We start from the raw sequence: 22094 nt of genomic DNA, 5'->3' as shown, positions 1-22094 counted from the left end.
CAGGGGCCATGAATTTCACAAGTTTGAAAGAGGCATCCTTGCTCATCATAACCATGCTATTGGTTTGTCTACTTAATACCCAAGGACAGAGAAGAAGATTTTCAAAGAAATAATGCATTTTCACTATATGACTTATAGAGCCCCACCCTAGCACCAGAACCTCTGATCCAGGGGCCATGAATTTCACAATTTTTAACAAGAGGTACTGTGAGCAATGCTCACTAAGAATACCCCCGCTTACCCCAATCTCCCAAAGGGTGTTGCTAATAAGTATAAACTATCTCTTTTCTGAGTGTTGCTACTTCGATGTCCAGTGCGCATGACCTTTGACCTTTTGACCCCAAAATCGATAGGGAACATCTTCATCCCATGGGTAGTCCATATGTATGATATGGTGACTGTAGGTGGAAAGGATGACGCTTTAGAGCCCGGAAACCATATTGCTACTTCAATGTCCAGTGCGCTTGACCTTTGACCCCAAAATCGATAGGGAACATCTTCATCCTATGGGTAGTCCATATGTATGATATGGTGACTGTAGGTGGAAAGGATAACACTTTAGAGCCCGGAAACCATATTGCTACTTCGATGTCCAGTGTGCTTGACCTTTGACCTTTTGATCCCAAAATCGACAGGGAACATCTTCATCCCATGGGTAGTCCATATATATGATATGGTGATGGTAGGTGGAAAGGATAATGCTTTAGAGCCCGGAAACCATTGCATCTACAGACGGACTTAATACCCAGAGACAGAGAAGAAGATTTTCAAAGAATTTCTACATTTTCACTATATGACCAATAGAGCCCCACCCTAACACAAGAACCCCTGCCCCAGGGGCCATGAATTTCACAATTTTGGTAGAGGGCTCAACGCTCATTATAATTATGCCCACAGTTTGGCTTCTTGATGTCCAGGAGTAAAGAAGATTTTTTTAAAATTACACTCATTTTGATGGTTTTTGCCCCACCCCTCAGGCCCCAGGGGGGCAGGGACCACGAATTTCACAATTTTTGTTCCCCTCCACCCACAGATGCTATATGCCAAAATTGGTTGAAATTGGTTCAGGGGTTTCAGAGAAGAAGCTGAAAATGTTCAAATGTTAACGCACGACGAACGACGACGGAGAAAAACAGATAGCAATAGGTCACCTGAATGAATTCAGGTGACCTAATTATTTAAGTAATAGCTGTCTAGTCTATTGGTTGATTACTCACAAGGGTAAACGTGATAACTGTCCCGTTATGCAAATTATCAAGTTTCCCAATATAGCAGTCATTCCTTTAATTATATTGAAAATATGAAATAAGCATATCAATATAATACTGCGGAGTAGAATTTGAAATACACATATATTCATTTGCAAGCGGGAGAGCATTTTCTGCGTATATTTAAATCGAGGCAGCCAAAAGTCAATGTTACAGGGGTTTCAACTGTCTCGTTTTAAGTCAGCATTTCGCAAATTCTATGATAGTGATAACGATATAATTTGAAAATACAAGGTACACTGTTTCACTGGGTCGAATGCTGACTGATCGATGTGTTTCATGATTGCTCTTCTCTTTATTTTCATTTGTTCATGGGGAAATTAACACATTAAAGCTTCAAAGGGATCATAGAGAAAACAGTAGGAGTAGACTTGCCGCAGATTAGGATTTAGTAATTTTCCGAAAAGACTGAATTTAATGTAGGAGCTCTGGATTCGGTTCTTATCTTAGTAGACATTCTCATTCGACCTTTCCACTCGTAACAAGGTCAGTAATGTATCTGATAAAGTAACTGTGAAACTGTAGTTAGTATTGGACTAATTCATAATTTTGAAAGGTTCTTATCTCTTGCAATAACATTTTCCAGAAATTGTGATGGATGACACAGTAGTCCCGATAAAGACAAGATACTCATGGGCCACACCGCTCACATGAGCCACCTTGGCCCTGCTGTTATTCAGCAATTGTGATTTTTAAAGTTTCTTGGCAATCATTTGTCCCGTGGGGATCCGGATTAAAATAGGTCCTTAGTACCCCCTTGCTTATCGTAAGAGGCGACTAAATGGGGCGGTCCTTCGAATGAGACCGCAAAAACCGAGGTCCCGTGTCACAGCAGATGTGACACGATAAAGATTCCTCCCTGCTCAATGGCCATAAGCGCCGAGCATAGGCCTAAATTTTGCAGCCCTTTACCGGCAGTGGTGACGTCTCCATATGAGTGAAATATTCTCGAGAGGGACGTTAAACAATATTCAATCAATCAATCTTGGCAATCTTTATCCCCATGAAAAATGTTGACCCCCGTACTGTGGCCCCAACCTAGCCACATAGGGTCACGATATAACCATGATACAATAGCATGGTATGGAATGTAAGGTTTTGCTATAAGGAATCTACATACAAGAAAGTTCAGAGGATATTGCCTAGGTCAACGTTTCTTAAAGGTAGGTCAAAAGCGAAGGTAAAACAAATATGGCACCAACAGAAAGGTTATATCACAAGGCATGAATACACGAAATATAATAGCTGTATCACTCACAATTCAAAAGTTATGAGCAAGGTTAAAGTTTCGATAAAAGGTTGGGTCAAACGTCATGGCAAAGGTTACATTGCTGATCATGGCATCAAATGAAATTTCTTGCCATAAGGAATCTATATACTATAAATGAAAGCCCTACCTTACAATTTTGCCTAGGTTAGGATTTCTAACAAGTAGGTCAAACTCAACCAAAGGTCAAGGTGATACGGTCAAAACCTTTGGTACCAAAGATAGGTCTTGTTACAAGGAATAAAGATATGAAATATGAGAGCCCCATTGTTCATCATTCAAAAGTTTCAAGCAGAATTCAAGTTTCAGACAGACAGGGCAAAAACAATACCCCCAGACTTTAGTCACAGGGGCATAAAAATTGAATCAACACAACGCTGGAACATTTGCATTTTAGTATGGTTTAGCGTGGTCTTTCTAATCTTGAAAATAATTTCGTTATCTTCACTTTGCTTTCAATTTCTTGTATATTCCCATATCAGACTTTGATCTCCTCTTATGGCGCAGCCCTACCTCTGGAGCCCCTTAATTGAACAAAAAAAAAATCCTACTACCTGAAGATGCTTGCATATCAATGCAAGGTGAAGATAACGAACAGTGATCAATCTCATAACTCCTACAAGCAATACAAAATAGATAGTTGATCTTGATCAGGTAAACGGAGTTATCCGCAGTCAAAATCAGTGTGCCAGGAACGGCTTAACAATCGGTATGAAACACGTCAGACAGCATTTGACCCAATGCGAGGTTGTATTGACGAACTAGATCGTTATAACGACCATAGAATTTGCGAAATGCTGACTTCAATCGAGACTGTTGAAATCCCTGTACCATCAACTTGTTTGTCAGTAGCTTGCCTCGATTTAAAAACTGACTATACCCAGAACAAGCTCTTGCATATCGAATCAGTTGAGATATATAAACACCATATGCAGGTGATAATGGAATATTGCTACACAAATATGGGAAGTTGACGATGGAGAAGCTGAAATCATCCCGTTTGTCATACAGTTGAGTTGTCAGTTTGCCGTTAATGACTAATCATTGACCTGCTGCTCTAGAGAAGATTTCAGTGATGATACCCTATATATTCACGTAAAAAACTTTGATCCCCTATTTTGACGCCATCCTACCCTCTGGTCGATATGCACTACCCGGGAATGCCTGTATATGAATATTCATGTCTCTGCCGTAATATTCTTAACGACCTTTTCTATATATTCCCCTGTAAAACTTTGATCTCCTATTGCGGCTTCACCCTACCCCTGGGAACCATAATTTAAACAAACTTGAATTTGCACTACCTGGGAATGCTTGTATAATATGGCCCTGTTGTTCTTGAGAAGAAGACTTTTAAAGATGTATCCTATATATCCCCATGCGCACCTTTGACCCCTTATTGTGGCCCCACCCCAACCCTGGAGACCATGATTTGAACAAACGTGCATCTGCACTATACACTATGTCAGGAAGCTTTCATCTCCTGGCTCAGTGGTTCTTGAGGAAAGGATTTTAAATGACTGCACCCTTTATCTACCCCTTGGACTTCATTTGAACAAATTTGAGTCCCATATATCTAAGGATGATTCGTGCCAAATTTGTTTGAAATTGGTCCAGTAATTCCTGAGAAGATTTTTAAACAATACCACAAAATGTGTTTATTTTAATTCATCAAAATGGGTGACCCATTCATGCTTTGTGGCAAGTTTGGCTGAAATTAGCCCAGTGGTTCTTGAGAAGCCGAAAATGTTAAAAGTTTATGGACGGACGGACAGACTGATGCTGGACAAAATGTGATCCGAAACGCTCACTTGAGCTTTCACCTCATGTGAGCTAACAAGTAAGAAATCTCAGTTTTACATGCAATCGTAATCATTCATAAATAATTGTTAAAAGTGGACCACTCCTTCACAGACGACAGCTCAAATACCAGGCTATACTGGTCCAAAGATATTAATTATCAGTTAGAACTGTATCCTTTCCGGATATTAGATGTCAGAACCAGCATTCAATTTAATCAACTCGTTGGAAATACCTTTTCAAAACATCACTAAAGAGTAAATAGATCTGGTTTTTTATGTAGCAAAATTTTAATCACCGATTGATGGCGCTTAATAGCCCATATTACTCCTGATATGGGATCAATCGTCTCACCGCCTTTGTTAAAATCTGGATTAAGTCTTTTCGCCTCATGTTCGATTCTCTAAGACGATCGTATTCTTTCCTATAAACCAGGAAATGAATATTTTTCATTTTAGTATCGGCCTTTGAACACGTTAAACCATTGTCATGATGTATCATTGGTTTTAATCAAAGACGCGGGGCCTATATAGACGTCCATGTCAGCACTGTAATGCACATTATTCATAAATGTCCCACATCAACGATTCGAGGAAACTGCGCTTTTAATAACGACTACAGTACATGTAAATAAAACTAGTTTCTTTTCAAGATATACAGTTCTATCTTTAACGTAGCAACTCCTGCAAATACTAGTAAATTTACAGATGTAGTTCTAACACTAATTTAAAAAAAAAACCCACAAATATGTAAATTCCTTCATAATTTTGCTATGAATAATATACTGTTCTTCATTTGAAAACGCCTCCTAATGACACCACAATGCCACACTACTCAGTGACATGAACCACATCGTATATCCGACCAATTACAGTAAAGAAATACTCCATGATTATTACATGGCTGTTCCAACTTGTTGACTGATAAGCATGGAGAATTCTGGGAAATGGGACATTAACAAGGATTTAAAAAAAAAAATCACATCCATCAATTTCAGGTAAATGTAAAACTTGTACGGTACCAATTTTGATGCACCAGATGCGCATTTCAACAAATAATGTCTCTTCAGTGATGCTCAAGCCAAAGTTTTGGAAATTCGAAATAACAATAAAACTGTAAGAGCTAAAAGGAAAATTAGAGTGCCAAAAACTGGAGCCAAATTCGTCCAAGGATAAGAGCTATGAAGGAAGGAGATAATCCTTAATTTTGAAATGAATTTCTAAATTTTACCCCAGCAATTAAATATACATCCGTATTTTCAAGCTAGTAACGAAGTACTTAGCTACTGGGCTGTAGAGACTGTAGAGGCCTCGACCCAGGGGTCGTAATGTAAAACTTATTCGGTACCAATTTTGATACACCAGATGCGCATTTCGATAAATAATGTCTCTTCAGTGATGTTCAAACCAAAATGTTGGAAATTCGAAATAACAATAAACTTGTAAGAGGTAAAAGGAAAACTAGAGTGCCAAAAACTGGAACTAGATTCTATGATTTTGATAAAAGGCAAGGGTATACAGACAAATTTATATGTTCAATTCGTCTGCAAATAGCAAAGTAGACGTCAAATCTTCCAACTGTTTGTATCGCTCTAATTGTTTGTCGGCGGTCGTTGTATAAAGAGAGACAACTCGAAAGGATTAAGATCAAACTGTTATGAGTCTTTTAGATCAATGTTTTAAAACCCATTGTTCTACGATTGTATATCAATGTAGATATCAAATACTAGTATCTGTCTTCTTATTATGAATGTAAATGGCTCACATCTGATATTTATGCATTTCCAAACAAATAAAATGTGTCAAAATATTAATTTTTCTGCACTTGGTGAAGACAATTGCGAAAGAATGTAAACATGTATGTATGTACTAGATGAAATACCGTGCAAGCACAGGAAATTGAATTGACGAAAAGTGAATATAACGAACAGTGGTCAATCTCATAATTAATATAAAGTATACAAAATCATGTGTAGGGCAAACACGAACACCTGGACACATCAGAGGTGGGATCAGGTGCCTAGGAGGAGTAAGCATCCCCTGTTGTCCGGTCACACCCGCCGTTAGCCCTGCATCCTGATAAGATAAACGGAATAATTGATACCATTCGTTACAATTTTTAATATATCCATATTGTTTCTAATGACCGTTAATTAAAGTCTTATGTAGCAGCTATCTCTTGTGCAAGGTGTAGGATCAAAAGATTGATTGATTTATTGTATCTTGCTTAACGTTTCGCTCGAGAATTTTTCACTCATATGGACATGTCACCAAAACCGGTGAAGGGCTTCAAATTTAGGCCCATGCTCGGCGCTTACTGCCATTGAACAGTGAGGGTGCTTTAGCGTGCCACACCTGCTGAGACACGGGGCATCCGTTTTTAAGGTCATCTCCGAAGACCCGTGACATTCACACCTGATGCCGAGCGTTTGGCGATGGAACTGTCACTACCTGTTTTAACGACTTAGGTATGTCGCAGCCGGGATTCGAACCCCGGCCTTCCGCATGCGGGGCGAACGCTCTGACCTGTAGACCACCGCGGCGGATCAAAACAAATACACGGTATTCCGTTGGTTAGTTTTTTGTTCGTTCTCCACATTTACGTTTTGTTTACCTTTAATACTAATTGTAAACATTGTATTCAGAGTTTGAAATGTTCAGCATCTTCTTTAATGGATATAAAATGGCATTTTATCTACATCGGGTTCGTTGTCATGATGCTATGGAAATGTCCAGACTAAGATCGGCGATAAATAAACGAATATGGACATCTCATCAATATACATGTATCAATTACCACACTTATTTCTTCTATATCACTCAAAGAAAGTTTTGAAAAATAAATTCACTATTTATGATTTTATAAAATATTGATTATTCTTATAATGTAAAACTTATACGGTACCAATTTTGATGCACCAGATGCGCATTTCGACAAATAATGTCTCTTCAGTGATGCTCAACCGAAAAGTTTGAAATCCGAAATAACTATGAAGTTTTAGAGCTAAATATAGCCAAAACCAGCGTGCCAAAAAAGTGGAGCCAAATTCGTCCAAGGATAAGAGCTATGCATGAGGGAGATAATCCTTAATTTTGAAATGAATTTCTAAATTTTATAACAGCAATTAAATATACATCCGTATTTTCAAGCTAGTAACGAAGTACTTAGCTACTGGGCTGTAGAGACCCTCGGGGACTAACAGTCCACCAGCAGAGGCCTCGACCCAGGGGTCATAATGTAAAACTTATACGGTACCAATTTTGATGCACCAGATGCGCATTTCGACAAATAATGTCTCTTCAGTGATGCTCAACCGAAATGTTTGAAATCCGAAATAACTATGAAGTTTTAGAGCCAAATATAGCCAAAACCAGCGTGCCAAAAAAGTGGAGCCAAATTCGTCCAAGGATAAGAGCTATGCATGAGGGAAATAATCCTTAATTTTGAAATGAATTTCTAAATTTTATAACAGCAATTAAATATACATTATAACCATTGAGATGAAGTTAAATTTCATTTTTTAGTTCTAGATTTTAGATTTGTGGTGTTGTCTGTTAATAGTTTGTATATGCCTGTAAGGTGTTTCCGTAATGTGAGTGTTGGTCGATAGAGCTACATGTATTTTAGTATAACCGGTTCGGTCAATGAGTGTAGCGGCTGTTTCTCAAGCGTTCAGCCTCATTTTCATCTTATGAGTCGTCTTTGCGAATTCAAGAATTTAATCTGGTTAACAGGTAGCCAGGGCCACAGACAAGTATTTTACTGTGTGGGCATTGATTTCCTCCAGCCGGTAAGCTATTTTTTGTGTGAACTATTTGCGAGGTTTCGGGTTATTTTCTTGTGTATAGTGTTGTCATTTTTTGTTGTTAAACAAGTCGCTTTGTGTGCAAGTTTTAAGTTCAGTATTTGCTATTTGATTTGAACATATTTTATTGTCTGGATGTTATTACAAACGGATCGAGCACAACTTCTTAAAACTTGAACGCCCTCTCCTGTATGACAATTGATTACATATATGATAATGTTCAAGAAATGAAACACAAAGGTATATCAAAGGTAAAAAATGATTAGCTTTCATAAAGCAATTATATCAATAATTATATCTGTAGATATGTAAGTACAATTGATTAATATATACATGTATGTACAATTGATTAATATATGCATGTAGTACGTACAAAGTAATCGCTATGTAAATTCCATCAACTAAAAACGACCAGATCTTTTTATAAATAACTGAACATAGGAAAATAATTCTTCAATTTCTGTGGTACTGATTGCGTTATCTCCCCATAATAATACATGCGTGTCTACTATATGCAAATTATCCATTCTAAAAATAGCATTAAATAGGTCATTTCTTGGGGCGGTGTATTTTGCACATGAGAAAAAGAAATGGTAAGCATCTTCTACTTTGCTACTTCAGTGCAGAGGGGTTTTAAGAATATAACTGGACCATATCAGGCAGTACTCCCAGCGTTGAGAAGATGCTCAGCGTGAGTTTACCCGTCTATGGAATCAACCCATGAAACAAACATTGGAAGACAAATAGAATCCTTCAATAGTACGAGTGTGGGGGAAGATCCACCGAGGGGACACGACTCGCAGGGTAGGACGATACTTTGCTATCTAAGCGTTAACAACAAATTACATGTACTAAGAGGTATTTGACATTTGTACACTGTATTTCTTTTAAACATATGGCACGTTCCTGAAATAACAAAATCTACAACTTTACACAGATAAGATTACCTATGAACTTACCTCGGAAAGTCTTAACTGGACACATGACTGTCACCTGATTTTTCTTCTGAATGCAAGGTGAAGATAACGAACAGTGATCAATCTCATAACTCCTATAAGCAATACAAAATGGAGTTGGACAAACACAGACCCCTGGACACACCAGAGGTGGCCGAGTGATAGTTGTTGGTAACCACGGATTTAAAACCAAATGATTCTGGTTAAAACAGGTGAAACTAGGAAGAATTGTTTTAGCGCACTAAAACACTGTCTCCATTTTCCATAGGTTTTAAAACATTTTAGGGATCATCTTTGAAGTGAAAAATTGAGACTTACGGTACATAACATTTGCATATAATATTATATGCATATGAGCTTCAAAAAAGGAACATTGTTGTGAACATATGATAGTAAATTAAATTTGCCAACATACCAAATATCAAAGGCCTATATCAAAAGATTTTAAAACCTATGGTCCAGACAAAAATTCTATTATTTGACCTTTACATAAGAGGTCAAGGTCAGCAAAAAATGTGTATGACACACTTATGGTGTACCCATATAACAAATATCATGGGCCTATGTCAAAAGACAAAAATATTATTTGACTTTTGCATAAAAGGTCAAGACCAAAGGTCATAACAATGGCATATGACACACTGTCGTATCATGGTATACCAACATACCAAATATCAAAGACCTATGTGAAAAGATAAAAAAAAGTTATGGTCTGAACAACTGAAATGCCCAAACAATTCTATTAATTGGCCGTTACATAAAAAGTCAAAGTCATCAAAAATGGCACACAACATTCTGTCTTATCATGGTATACCAATATACCAAATATCAAAGGCTTAGCCCAAACATTCTATCATTTGACCTTTACATTAAAAGGTCAATATCAAAGGTAATCGAAAATGGCACGTGACACACAGGCTTATCATGTTATACCCACATGTACCAAACATGAAAGGCCTATGTCAAAAGACAAAAATGTTATGGTCCGGACAACAAAAATTTCAATTATTTGACCTTTACATAAACGGTCAAGGTCAACAAAAATGATACGTGACAAAAAAAGTTATGGCCCGGACAAACTTTGTATGAGAAGCGAAAGAGGAAGAAGAATTCACACTAAAACAATATGTATCCCTTCTGGGAAGGGGGGGGGACATAATAATGTATGACGTGTCGTACAGCCTCATAAACACGTACATGCTATAATTTGACAGCGTTTTTAGAAGGTGGATAAATTTGGACTGTACAACTTTAACAGACTCAAAGAAGGAGCGTACATCCGTATTCTTCGTAGGCACTTGATCCCAGGGCGTGTCCAGGGGTCCGTATTTGCCCTACTCTTAATTTTGTATTCTTTATGTGATTTAAGAGATTGATCATTGTTCATTGTCGTTACTTTACACTCATGTCCTCAATGAAGCCACCTTGCACATTTGAGGCCATGAGAGACATCTATACTTATAAATGAATAAATTTTGCCTACAATCTTCTATAGGTTTGCTCCAGAGTTACTGTTTGCACTTTTAATATTGTTTCACATACCTATTGAGTTTTACGTGATTATTAATTTTTGCTATATCAATTAAAAAACCTACTTTCGTTTTAGATAATCCCACCTCTGGTGTGTCCAGGGGTCCGTGTTTGCCCAACTATCTATTTTGTATTGCTTATATGAGTTATGAGACTGTTCGTTATCTTCACCTTTCATAAGCTACCTTGAAATAGCAAAAATAAAAGAGTAGTGGACACACTTTGGCGGATCTAAGCCTGTGTGTTTCTTCGATCCGTGATTTTAGGACTTATTAAATCAGCCGTATGGAAATTTCCAGAAACTCCGAAACGCTTCCCCAGTTACTGCTTGTACCTTTAATATTGCTTCATATTTGAGGTGAAGTCCGTAAGCTATAATTGAATTTTACTTGATTAGTAATCATCGTGAAACTAACTGAAAACCTACTTTTGTTTTCGATAAACTACCCTGAAATAGCAAAAATGAGAGTAAAGTGGTAGAGTGTGTCAAGTGCGATGCAATTATGATTTTCCGCGCTTGCGCGAGTGTTGTCCTAGTTTTAAAGAAAAACGGAACTATGATCCCATGGAGATTAGTAAGCAAGCAATGTAACTTATCAACGATATTTTAGAATATGTTTTAACATATTAATAGTCCAAAGTTTTTTCTGTTCTTAAGAAAAGTAATATAAATAGTATATACAACATTATACAAACGAATGATATAAGAAAACAGCACTGTATTATAGGGTCGGAGCTTTCTTATCAATTTGATTATCATAGATATTTCCTATTATGAATTTACACCATGGTAAATTTGTGAAATTATTGCCCAATCCTGATCTGGAAGGGTCATCATTTGAACAAATAGGTCACGTCAGAGTTTAAAATGCATGCTTTTATACAATTAACGTGATCTACCTGTGATTAAAAAGAATTAAATAGAAATGTATATATATTACTCAAAATTTGATAAGGATCATAGATATTTTTCTGTTTAAAAAATTAATAACTGCATAACTGGCAATATTGTGTCCAAGTGAAATCAAAAACGTCTTCAACAAACTTGCACGTGCATTTCATGCCATGAGAAATGCGTTTCTCATCACAGTTTATGCTCTTGCTACCATTGCACGATTTTCACTCAGGCATCGGTGTCTGATTCTTTCTAAAATTTCAAACTCACTTGAGTGTTTACACTACGTTTATCAACACAATGCCCCCTCAACGTGTAAGGCGTCGCCTGACGACAGAACAACTGGGCAAATGTAATGGAATACTTGACGCTGGCTATTCACAATGTGACGTTGCAAATGCACTAAACGTCAGCCAGAGCGTTGTAAACAGGGCCTGGAACCGACAGCAATCTTTTGGTACAGCAGGACACCGACATGGGGGTGGTCGTCAGAGGTCGAAAACCCAACGCCAAGACCATTTTGTGGCTCTTTAGGCACGACGCCATCCCTTCTGGACAGCAACCAGCCTACGTAACGACCTCCTGAACGCCTCGGGGTGAATGTGTCCACTCAGACGATACGGAATCGGCTTCACAATGCAGGTCTCAACTCGAGAAGGGCATGTGTTCGAGTCCCTCTGACTGTTCGACACCGGCGGGAGCGATTGGACTGGCTGAAGATCATGTCACTTGGACACAAAACGATTGGGTTCAAGTTCTGTTCACCGATGAGTCCAGGTATTGTTTGGACTTTACAGACAGGAGGCACCGAGTGTGGCGACGACAACGTGAACGTTACCATGATGCCAACATCAGTGAACATGACCGTTATGGTGGTGGTTCCATCATGGTCTGGGGTGGAAACAGCAGGGATGGAAGAACAGATCTTCATGTCCTGGAGAGAGGAACAATGACGGGGGTGCGGTACCGGGATGAGATCCTCGATGTTTACGTCAGACCCTACGCTGGTGCTGTTGGCCCTGAGTTCATCTTGATGGATGATAACGCCCGTCCTCATCGCGCCAGGGTGGTGGAGCAGTACCTTCAGCAGGAGACAATTGTCCGTATGGACTGGCCAGCGCGCTCGCCGGACTTGAACCCGATTTAGCATGTATGGAACATGCTGCAGGTTGCTATTTCACGCCGTAGAGCACAACCCACGACTTTGGCAGACCTCGGAAACGCCTTCGTGGAAGAGTGGAATAACCTTCCCATTGGAAACATCCGGGTGCTTATTGACAGCATGGCTCGACGTTGTCAAGCCGTCATTGATGGAAGGGGAGGCCATACCCAGTATTGACACTTCATCGACTAAGTGTAATGATATACTATCCCCCAAAACTGTGTAATTCTTTCTCTGGTTTGCTGTTAACTTTTTGTAATGAAATGCCTTTTGGTGTTATCAGATTTCAAGCATTCCGTATTGATAAAAGTTCATGCCGTTCATGAATTTTCATTCATAACCTGAGTAAACACGTTTCTGGGTCAAATTTATGTCTTTTGTTATGTTAGTGGTAAATTACACACATATAACCTAGTGATCCTTATCAAATTTTGAGTAGTATATTTTGTCCACGGATGAATTATTCTACCTGTGTAATAATTATATCAGATCATAATAATGTAACGTACCGTATGCTATTTTATTGAGCGAAACTAATATTTTGTTCATCAGCTGTTCTGATTTTCCTTAGGCAATTTTAGGTTTGTATGAAAAGGTTAACATAACGAACAATGATCAATCTCATAACTTCTATGGGGAATGCAAAATTTAGAGTTGGCTAAACACGGATCCCTGGATATACCAGAGATGGGAACAGGTTCGTAAGGAGTAAGCATCCACTGTCACAACCGCCGTGAGCCCTATAAACGGAGTAATCCGTAGTCAGACTCAGTGTGTAAACAACTGCCTAAGAATTGGTATGAAACACGACTGACAGCATTTGAGGTTGTAGTGGCAAACTAGATTGTTATAACGACCATACAATTTGCGAAATGCTGACTTTAAACGAGACTGTTCAAACCCCTGTAACATCAACTTGTTTATCAGTAGCTTGCCTCGATTTAAACACCGATTTTCCACAAAACAAGCTTTTGCCTATCGAATGAGTGAGAAACATAAACACCATATGCAAGTGATAATGGAATATTGCTACATGAATATGGGAAGTTGACGATAGAGAATCTTAATTATAAGTCATCCAGTTTGTTATAAAGCTGTGTTGTTAGTTTGCTGTTAACATATATGTTCAATAAAATATCTAAGTACGAAGCAGATGTGGAAGACTGTTGAGTTGTTTGTTTGCCGTTAATATCCATTTTCAATATAACATCTAAGCATGAAGCAGATGTGGAGGACTCCATGGTGTCTTTAATTTCGAGATCACTGAGATATACCGAATCGACATACATGTATGAATGGAAATGATTATTGTTAATAGATAAAACGTCGTCGATATATCTAAATGTTACGTTGAAGGCCACGGCAAGAAATTGTTTCTTCTCATGTAGAAGCCTTTGAATAAATTCTGCTTCATAGGAATGTAAAAAGGTCAGGTAACAAAGAAGCACAATTCGTGCCCAACAGATTGTTGGAAGACCTGATCAGCAAAGACTACGAAGATATTGTCAACGAGGAACCCCAGCATCTTTACAATATCAACGTCAAAGTACGTGTGCGTAGCATCAGAGTTGTGTTTAACAAAGTAATTTTGTATGTTGAAAATGACCGAAAGAACGTTTTCATATGTAAACATTTGTTAATTTTATATCTGCAAATAACACACGGGTATATTTTGGCGCATGTAAACGGAGGGTAAGCAAGATTTGGACGTCGAGTATTTTTTATCATCGTACAGAAATGTACATAAAGGCAGATTAGGTGTAATTTATGTTTACATACGAGTATTTCTAGCTATGTGAATGCATAGCAAAAATTACAGTTTCCCACTAGGGTGTATTTAAAATCGCAAAATTTACACTTACACACCATTAATAAAAGTAGCACGTATGAAACATTTACAGATGTGAGTAAATTAACGCATGTGAACGGGGCTAAATCCTTTCATGATATTGTTAAAGATGTACAAATGCTATCATAAATAGAGACAATAATCTTTTAACACATATCAATATTTTTAAAAATAACATGGGAATTTTGCGAAACTATAAAACGTTTTTCTCCTTTGGAATATACTATATTTAAATTTTTGTTCACGTAATATATATATTCATTGATGATCCAAACATGTCTTTTAACGTTGCACCTGCTATATGTTCATAAATGGGATTTTTACCAGAGCAATATTTTGTGTTATTCGGACCCGAATTGAGCAATACATGTATTCATATATAGTATGCGCTGATCGAATATATATATATATATATATATATATATATATATAGGTAGTGCTTGCTCGATCGACAAACACTCGTAATTTAAAAGACAGAGATCCGTATTGCAAGTTGAAGACCTCTCACTACTGCGGATCTGAGTGCTATACGTAAATCAGAATTTGTGTTACGTCACCTACAGCTAGTGACGTCTGAATATGAGTGAATCATTCTGAAAGGGACGTCAAACAAACAATATACATGTATATTTCCTGTTTTAAAAAAAATTCAAATTGTGCTCCGCCCTGACTCCGGTTATCAAATTACCAACTTGGCAAAAAAGATTTGCGGTTCTTGAAAAAAATATTTTAAATTTTTGCGAGAACCGCGTCGCGATTATTTTTCACTGCGAACGAGTACTAGACCTTCAGAGTTACATGTATATATGCCGTATTAATTGCATATTATGGAAGGAATAAAAAAAAAAAACATGTGGTTTTTATCAAGCTCTGTGTTATACGTTTTATGCAAATCAACTCAATAAGATTACAAAGTAATCAAGCTGATTTCCTGTTCATTTATTTTCTGAGTCGGATAATGAATGCCCCATTTCGAAAATTCATATATCATACCTCTAGTATTTGTTTAAGATTATCTAGGTTGTGAAAATTAGTCGCAGCGAACCAGTGTATCACTGCTAAATCTTGAAATAAAGTCGTCATTAATAAAAGTTGGTTTAGAGTATTTGAATTCATTTTTTTTTTCTCATATGCCTATTCAAAACTTTGAACCCATATTTAACCTCTCCTTCGCATCAGGAGTCATCGTTTAATCAACGTGATTTTTTAAGAATAAACAAGAATAGATATGGGTTACCCCATATCCAAGAAATTCGACTTTTAATTTACTCGTAGCAAATACTGTGACCAGTCTTGCTTCACTAGCAAACAGTGCGCACACCTGTCCTTGACCTTTTAACCTTGAAAAAAATGTACAATTACATGAACAATACTAAAGAAGGATAATTTAAAGGCATAAGGTCTATCTTTTATCTTAAAAATGATATCACAATATTTTGCAAGAACTCCAAAAAACAAATTTGTAGTATTAATTATGAGTTATCTATAGCTGCAGCGCTTTGAAATTGAAGTCATTTTGACGTTTTAGCCCTTTATAAAAATTTTGTCTGGAGGACAATATATTAAACTGGTACCCCGCTAATTGGTGGCTACACACAAACATAAGAGATGCGAAGTCAACAGGTACCAGTTTAGGCAAATGAGAACAGGGAATTATTTTGTAATTACTATCGTATCCAATGTGTTCGTAAACATTCTGAAGAACGTTTTGTGATTTTCTAGTTATGATCTTTCATTTCGCCACCTTTTTGGATCGTGCAAAATTTTACCAATGTCTTAGACCCTATGCCTTTAAAATCTTGTCTTTATAGTAGCTGAAAAATACATATATAGAGTAATGCAAAAATCAAGAAGGTGAAAATCACTTTGTAGATATTTACTATGATATCCCCCTCCCCATCTAATTTTATTTCCTAGAAAATAAATTGCCCAATTAAGTTATTTCTTTTTTAATTGAAAAAATGCCCACCCCAGAATCAAATGCATATGTGGGACGCATTTGATAAAAAAAAAAAATAGTAGAAATATCTCATTTCCAAACCTTTAATCCACCCCTCCCATTTTTTAAAATTTTCTCTGTTATGGTTATATTTGTATTTTCTTGTCCTTATGAATTCATAAATTTTGTACATGAGGATCACAACCTATGCACTTATGCAACAAGAAATGTATACATTGCCTTAATAAATTTTATTTATATATTGGAAAAAAAACATGGGAATCATTTTTGAATTGCAGGGAATTTCGTAAACGAGAGACTTTAATAAACTTTTCTGCGTAAACTTTTTTTCCATGCAAAAGTACCACCTAGTATCTCATCTACGCAATACCGAGCTGTCTTGCAGTGAATATTACAGATGTAAAAAAAATTTACACGTGTTTCTTTACTTTGTTCACTGACAACAAGCAGAAATCACATAAATTGCAATATAAATGTTGATAAGTTGAGTAGCTTCAAAAAAGAAAAACAAAACCTCGTCACTCGTACATTTCTTACATGTGTTATTATTTTAGAAGTTGGAAAAACCCACATATATGTATTACTTTAATAAAATGATTTGATAGCCTTTTGTCTTTCAAAACTACCGTTACCAGTGGTAACATGTATTCCTTTCGATATCACATTTATTCTCTTTTCTGTTCAATTGTTTTCCTCTGCTCTGATTACATATATTTAATACCAGCGTCTATGAAGCCGTGTTGACAAAGCGTCATGCTTGTTTATAACGGTCGATAACTCGTAGTCGTACGTATGCCGATGTCAAAATCATCGGCATTTACCAGAAGTGCTCTGTTATACATAGAAATCCTTATAAAAAAGAAAACACACACACACACACACAAATTAATGATTAACATTCTCTCTCAGAAGAAATTGTATGATAATTAACGAACAATAATCATGAAAGGAATATAATTGTCAATCGAAGATTCGTGAAATACACTGAGGAGGCAGCTAGCGTAGAAATATGAATACTTATTTACATTTCTGGTGAAAAAGTGATTTTCTTAAAACCATTTGACGTTAATTTTGTTTTCTTCTACGTATTACATACACATCGATATTCTAAACATTTGCTGTAATGTTGTATCTGCTGATCATGAATGGAACTATATTTTTTCAGAGCAATTGTGTGAAGAGTAACTGAATCCAGTAATAAATCTTGAATAGATAGTATGCACTGATCGAATTTATTAACAAGAGGCCCAGGGGCCTTATAGATCACCTGAGTATCATGTAACAACCTTCCAATGTTTGAATTAGGTTTGTGTTTAAATATAAGAATTTTACTTTTGGATGGAAGAAACATTGAATAGCTATGTGGTCAGCCCCGCCTTTGCACCAGAACCCCTGACCCAGGGGCCATAAATTTCAGTTTTGAAAGAAGCATCCTTGATCATCATTATCATATTATTAGTTTGTCTACTTAATACCCAGCAGCAGAGGAGAAGATTTTCAAAGAAATAAAATGCATTTTCACTATATGATCAATAGGGCCCCACCCTAATACCAGAACCCCTGACCCAGGGGCCATGAATTTCACAATTTTGAAAGAGGCATCCTTGCTCATCATAACCATGCTATTGGTTTGTCTACTTAATACCCAAGGACAGAGAAGAAGATTTTCAAAGAAATAATGCATTTTCACTATATGACTTATAGAGCCCCACCCTAGCACCAGAACCTCTGATCCAGGGGCCATGAATTTCACAATTTTTAACAAGAGGTACTGTGAGCAATGCTCCATAAGAATATCCCCCGCTTACCCCAATCTCCCAAAGGGTGTTGGTAATAGGTATAAACTACCTCTTTTCTGAGTGTTGCTACTTCGATGTCCAGTGCGCATGACCTTTGGACCCCAAAATCGATAGGGAACATCTTCATTCCATGGGTAGTCCATATGTATGATATGGTGACTGTAGGTGGAAAGGATAACGCTTTAGAGCCCGGAAACCATATTGCTACAGCAATGTCCAGTGCGCGTGACCTTTGGACCCCAAAATCGATAGGGATCATCTTCATCCCATGGGTAGTCCATATATATGATATGGTGACTGTAGGTGGAAAGGATAACGTTTTAGAGCCCGGAAACCATATTGCTACTTCAATGTCCAGTGCGCTTGACCTTTTGACCCCAAAATCGATAGGGAACATCTTCATCCCATGGGTAGTCCATATGTATGATATGGTGACTGTAGGTGGAAAGGATAACACTTTAGAGCCCGGAAACCATGTTGCTACTTCGATGTCCAGTGTGCTTGACCTTTAACCTTTTGACCCCAAAATCGATAGGGAACATCTTCATCCCATGGGTAGTCCATATATATGATATGGTGACGGTAGGTGGAAAGGATAATGCTTTAGAGCCCGGAAACCATTGCGTCTACAGACGGACGGACAACCCGATTCCAGTATACCCCCCCCCCCCCCCAACTTCTTGCGGGGGGTATAAAGAGGCATCCTTGCTCATCATTTCATGCTATTAGTTTGTCTACTTAATACCCAGAGACAGAGAAGATTTTCAAAGAATTTCTACATTTTCACTATATGACCAATAGAGCCCCACCCTATCACAAGAACCCCTGCCCCAGGGGCCATGAATTTCACAATTTTGGTAGAGGGCTCAACGCTCATTATAATTATGCCCACAGTTTGGCTTCTTGATGTCCAGGAGTAAAGAAGAAGATTTTTTAAAATTACACTCATTTTGTTGGTTTTTGCCCCACCCCTCAGGCCCCAGGGGGGCAGGGACCACGAATTTCACAATGTTTGTTCCCCTCCACCCACAGATGCTATATACCAAAATTGGTTGAAATTGGTTCAGGGGTTTCAGAGAAGAAGCTGAAAATGTTCAAATGTTAACGCACGACGCCGGACAAAAACAGATAAGCAATAGGTCACCTGAATGAATTCAGGTGACCTAAAAATACGAAGATTACATGCATGTTTCGAATTTTCGGAACAAGTAGTTCTTGAGAATATTTTTCGTCCATACCACACTTTCCCGCAATGGCCTCCCATTAATTAGACAAGGAGCATTGTCCTTTATTTGAACATGATCATTCACTTAAGGATACTTAATGATAAGCGCAGTTGCAAATGTCTCAGTGGTTTTGCAAAGGAAGGCAAACACACGAAGTCGGTTTTATCCCAGTAAATTAAAGGGAATTAGTTAGATGAAATTGCCATATTTTACTTGATTCAAAAGAACTGTCATGTAAATCTGACTTCCTACTTAATATGATACAGGACATTGTCATTATGTAAATAAATAATTATGTAAATAAACTGTTAAAATTAGAAGCAGAACTATATAAAGTGGCAATTTATTAACCGCACAATTGAACAACACAGCTCTGCGTATACACACACATATATATATATATTAAATGTGGATTAAAGAAAAGAAAAGAAATTTCTTATCAAAATAAGAAAACATCGAGATCTTCTTTCATTGGACTGTATTTTTCCCCTTTACATAATATGACGAACATCAAACACATTCGTGGTAAAAAATCCCTGAAATACTCTATAGGGTCCACGATCACATGTTCGTGGGTCTAAAATAAGATTGTTGGAATTATCTACATTTTTGGCCGCTGTTCTACCAGGTTTGTGAGAAAACAAACCATTGTTGTCTAGCCTATAGAAATGGTAGTCTCGCCCAGGCCAAATGACAAGAGCAACCAGGTTCAATCCAGCGTTTGGTAGACACTGTGTGTGCGCTGGTACGGGGGTCAATCCATCTAGTTGTGTCCCATAGAAAACGGATTGACCATACAGATTAATCGGATTTCTAGTTATGTTGTGGCGGTTTGCTCTTCCAGGTTGGGCAAATGAGTTTGTGATAATGTTGTTCGCATAGTTGTAGCAGTTGTTTCGTCTTCGAACAAATGTGCGGTTGTTCCAAACATGTGGCTCGAATTTGGATGTAGATGGTGGTGGGCGACACCCAAATCCATGCGGCTTTAAAGAAAGTAATCCTTGTGTTAATAGAAGAACGAATACAGAATCCTCAATATCTATATCAATTTGTCCACAAATACTTTATAAATATATGAAAGTAGATTCGTAATCCGTTGCGTGTACCATAATTTAATATTCTTTTTTCTTCAACGCAATATTCAAACTAGCAATCACACTTGTATAAGTGCAAATATAGATGACAGAAAGTGCTTGTTAAGATAAGCACCTGTTCATTGCACCTTGTGCGAAAAGAAAATTGCGGTCAGTCTTTTGACTGAGATATTAAGCTCTTTGAAACAGACATTTAAATTCATACCGGTATTCCTTGCTGTGGGTGTCGATGTGGATGATGTCGTTGATGTGGATGATGTCGTTGATGGGAGCTGAACTGTATCTACAAAGGAAAAGAGCGTCGTTTCTATCATTCCAGTAATGAACTAAGTGTCAATTTCCCCGTATACATGTACTAGAATATGCATTAAATTTGTTTCCACAAAATTAAATCTCACACTGTAAGACCTTTGCATTCAACATTGGAATTCGTAATTAAACTTGATTGGCTGTTAACGTTTATAAATTTATTTCTCTCTTCCTTGTAAAAACTGTAATTTTACCTGTGACTGGACGTAATGACGAAGCTCTCTGTCGATTCCAAGACCAAGCCTATCCAGTAACCCTGTTTCTACTCCAACGTCTGACCCACAACCGATTAGTAACGGGCCACGTTGGTAGTTGTATATTGTAAACCCTTGGTATCCCAATCCTTAATATCAATTTTAAAAAAAACTTATCAAGAGTCAAGTCATTCAAATCAGATTCGTAAATTAAAGAAATCGATCGAGGGTACACATACCAGTTGATATCCCAGGATTCCTCCATCCAAAGCTGGATTGCAGCATGCGATGGATCTGAGCCCTGGGGAGTTGGATATAAGGATCTTCCCGTCCAGCATAAATGTTCAATTCTACAACTACCACATCCGATGGTACCACCATCATATTATAGGGTGACAGGTGAACTACATTCGCTGATTCAAGCCTTACTACCTGTGATTGCTGAAAAAACAAAACGAATCATTGAACTAAATAAAAATAAGATTTAGGATCTTATTAGCTGACCCAGCGGGGTTATGTTTCGACTTTGTTATAATCGTATGGATCTTTTATTTTGAAATGCGTGTAGCAGTACTGGGTCAGACAAAAATTTGAATTGTTATGATCATAATCTTTAATAAATGATGAGAAGTGGTCACAAGTGCAAAACAACCTATGGGTCAATCGTGACTGTCTATCAAACTGTCCAGAAGTGGTGTAGACAAGATTTCTTCAAACATCCCCCCAGCAGCCTTGCTATTGAACAAATATTTCGGCTAGTATCAGGACAAACTCTTTGTCATAAACAATCTTTATATAAAGTCTCTGCTACATTACAATTTTAGGGCCTAGTCAATGTCACCAAGTCATCATTGAATAGAATCAGGACACACCCACAGACCAGAAGTAGTACTGATTGAGTCCGTTGATACTGGACTGGTATCAGGGAACACACCCTCTATATCATGAGCAGCCTCTGTGTCAAGAGTCAGCATCGTAAC

General features: G+C 37.5%; 1 protein-coding gene across 1 annotated transcript in view; it reads right to left on the bottom strand.

Annotated features, from left to right (window-relative positions):
* Positions 1-19844: 19844 nt before the first annotated feature.
* Positions 19845-22094, bottom strand: part of LOC125649322 (uncharacterized) — a 3160-nt gene continuing 910 nt past the window's right edge. The window contains exons 2-5 of the mRNA XM_048876767.2: positions 21354-21555; positions 21115-21263; positions 20817-20894; positions 19845-20500 (exon numbers count right to left, since the gene is read on the bottom strand). Coding sequence (XP_048732724.2) covers positions 20009-20500; positions 20817-20894; positions 21115-21263; positions 21354-21555 — 921 coding nt within the window. The 3' untranslated portion in view covers positions 19845-20008. The remainder of the gene's footprint in view (positions 20501-20816; positions 20895-21114; positions 21264-21353; positions 21556-22094) is intronic.

This window comes from Ostrea edulis, chromosome 5, assembly GCF_947568905.1.
Source record: "Ostrea edulis chromosome 5, xbOstEdul1.1, whole genome shotgun sequence".
NCBI lineage: Eukaryota > Metazoa > Mollusca > Bivalvia > Ostreida > Ostreidae > Ostrea > Ostrea edulis.
This window is presented reverse-complemented; position numbering and strand designations above follow the sequence as displayed.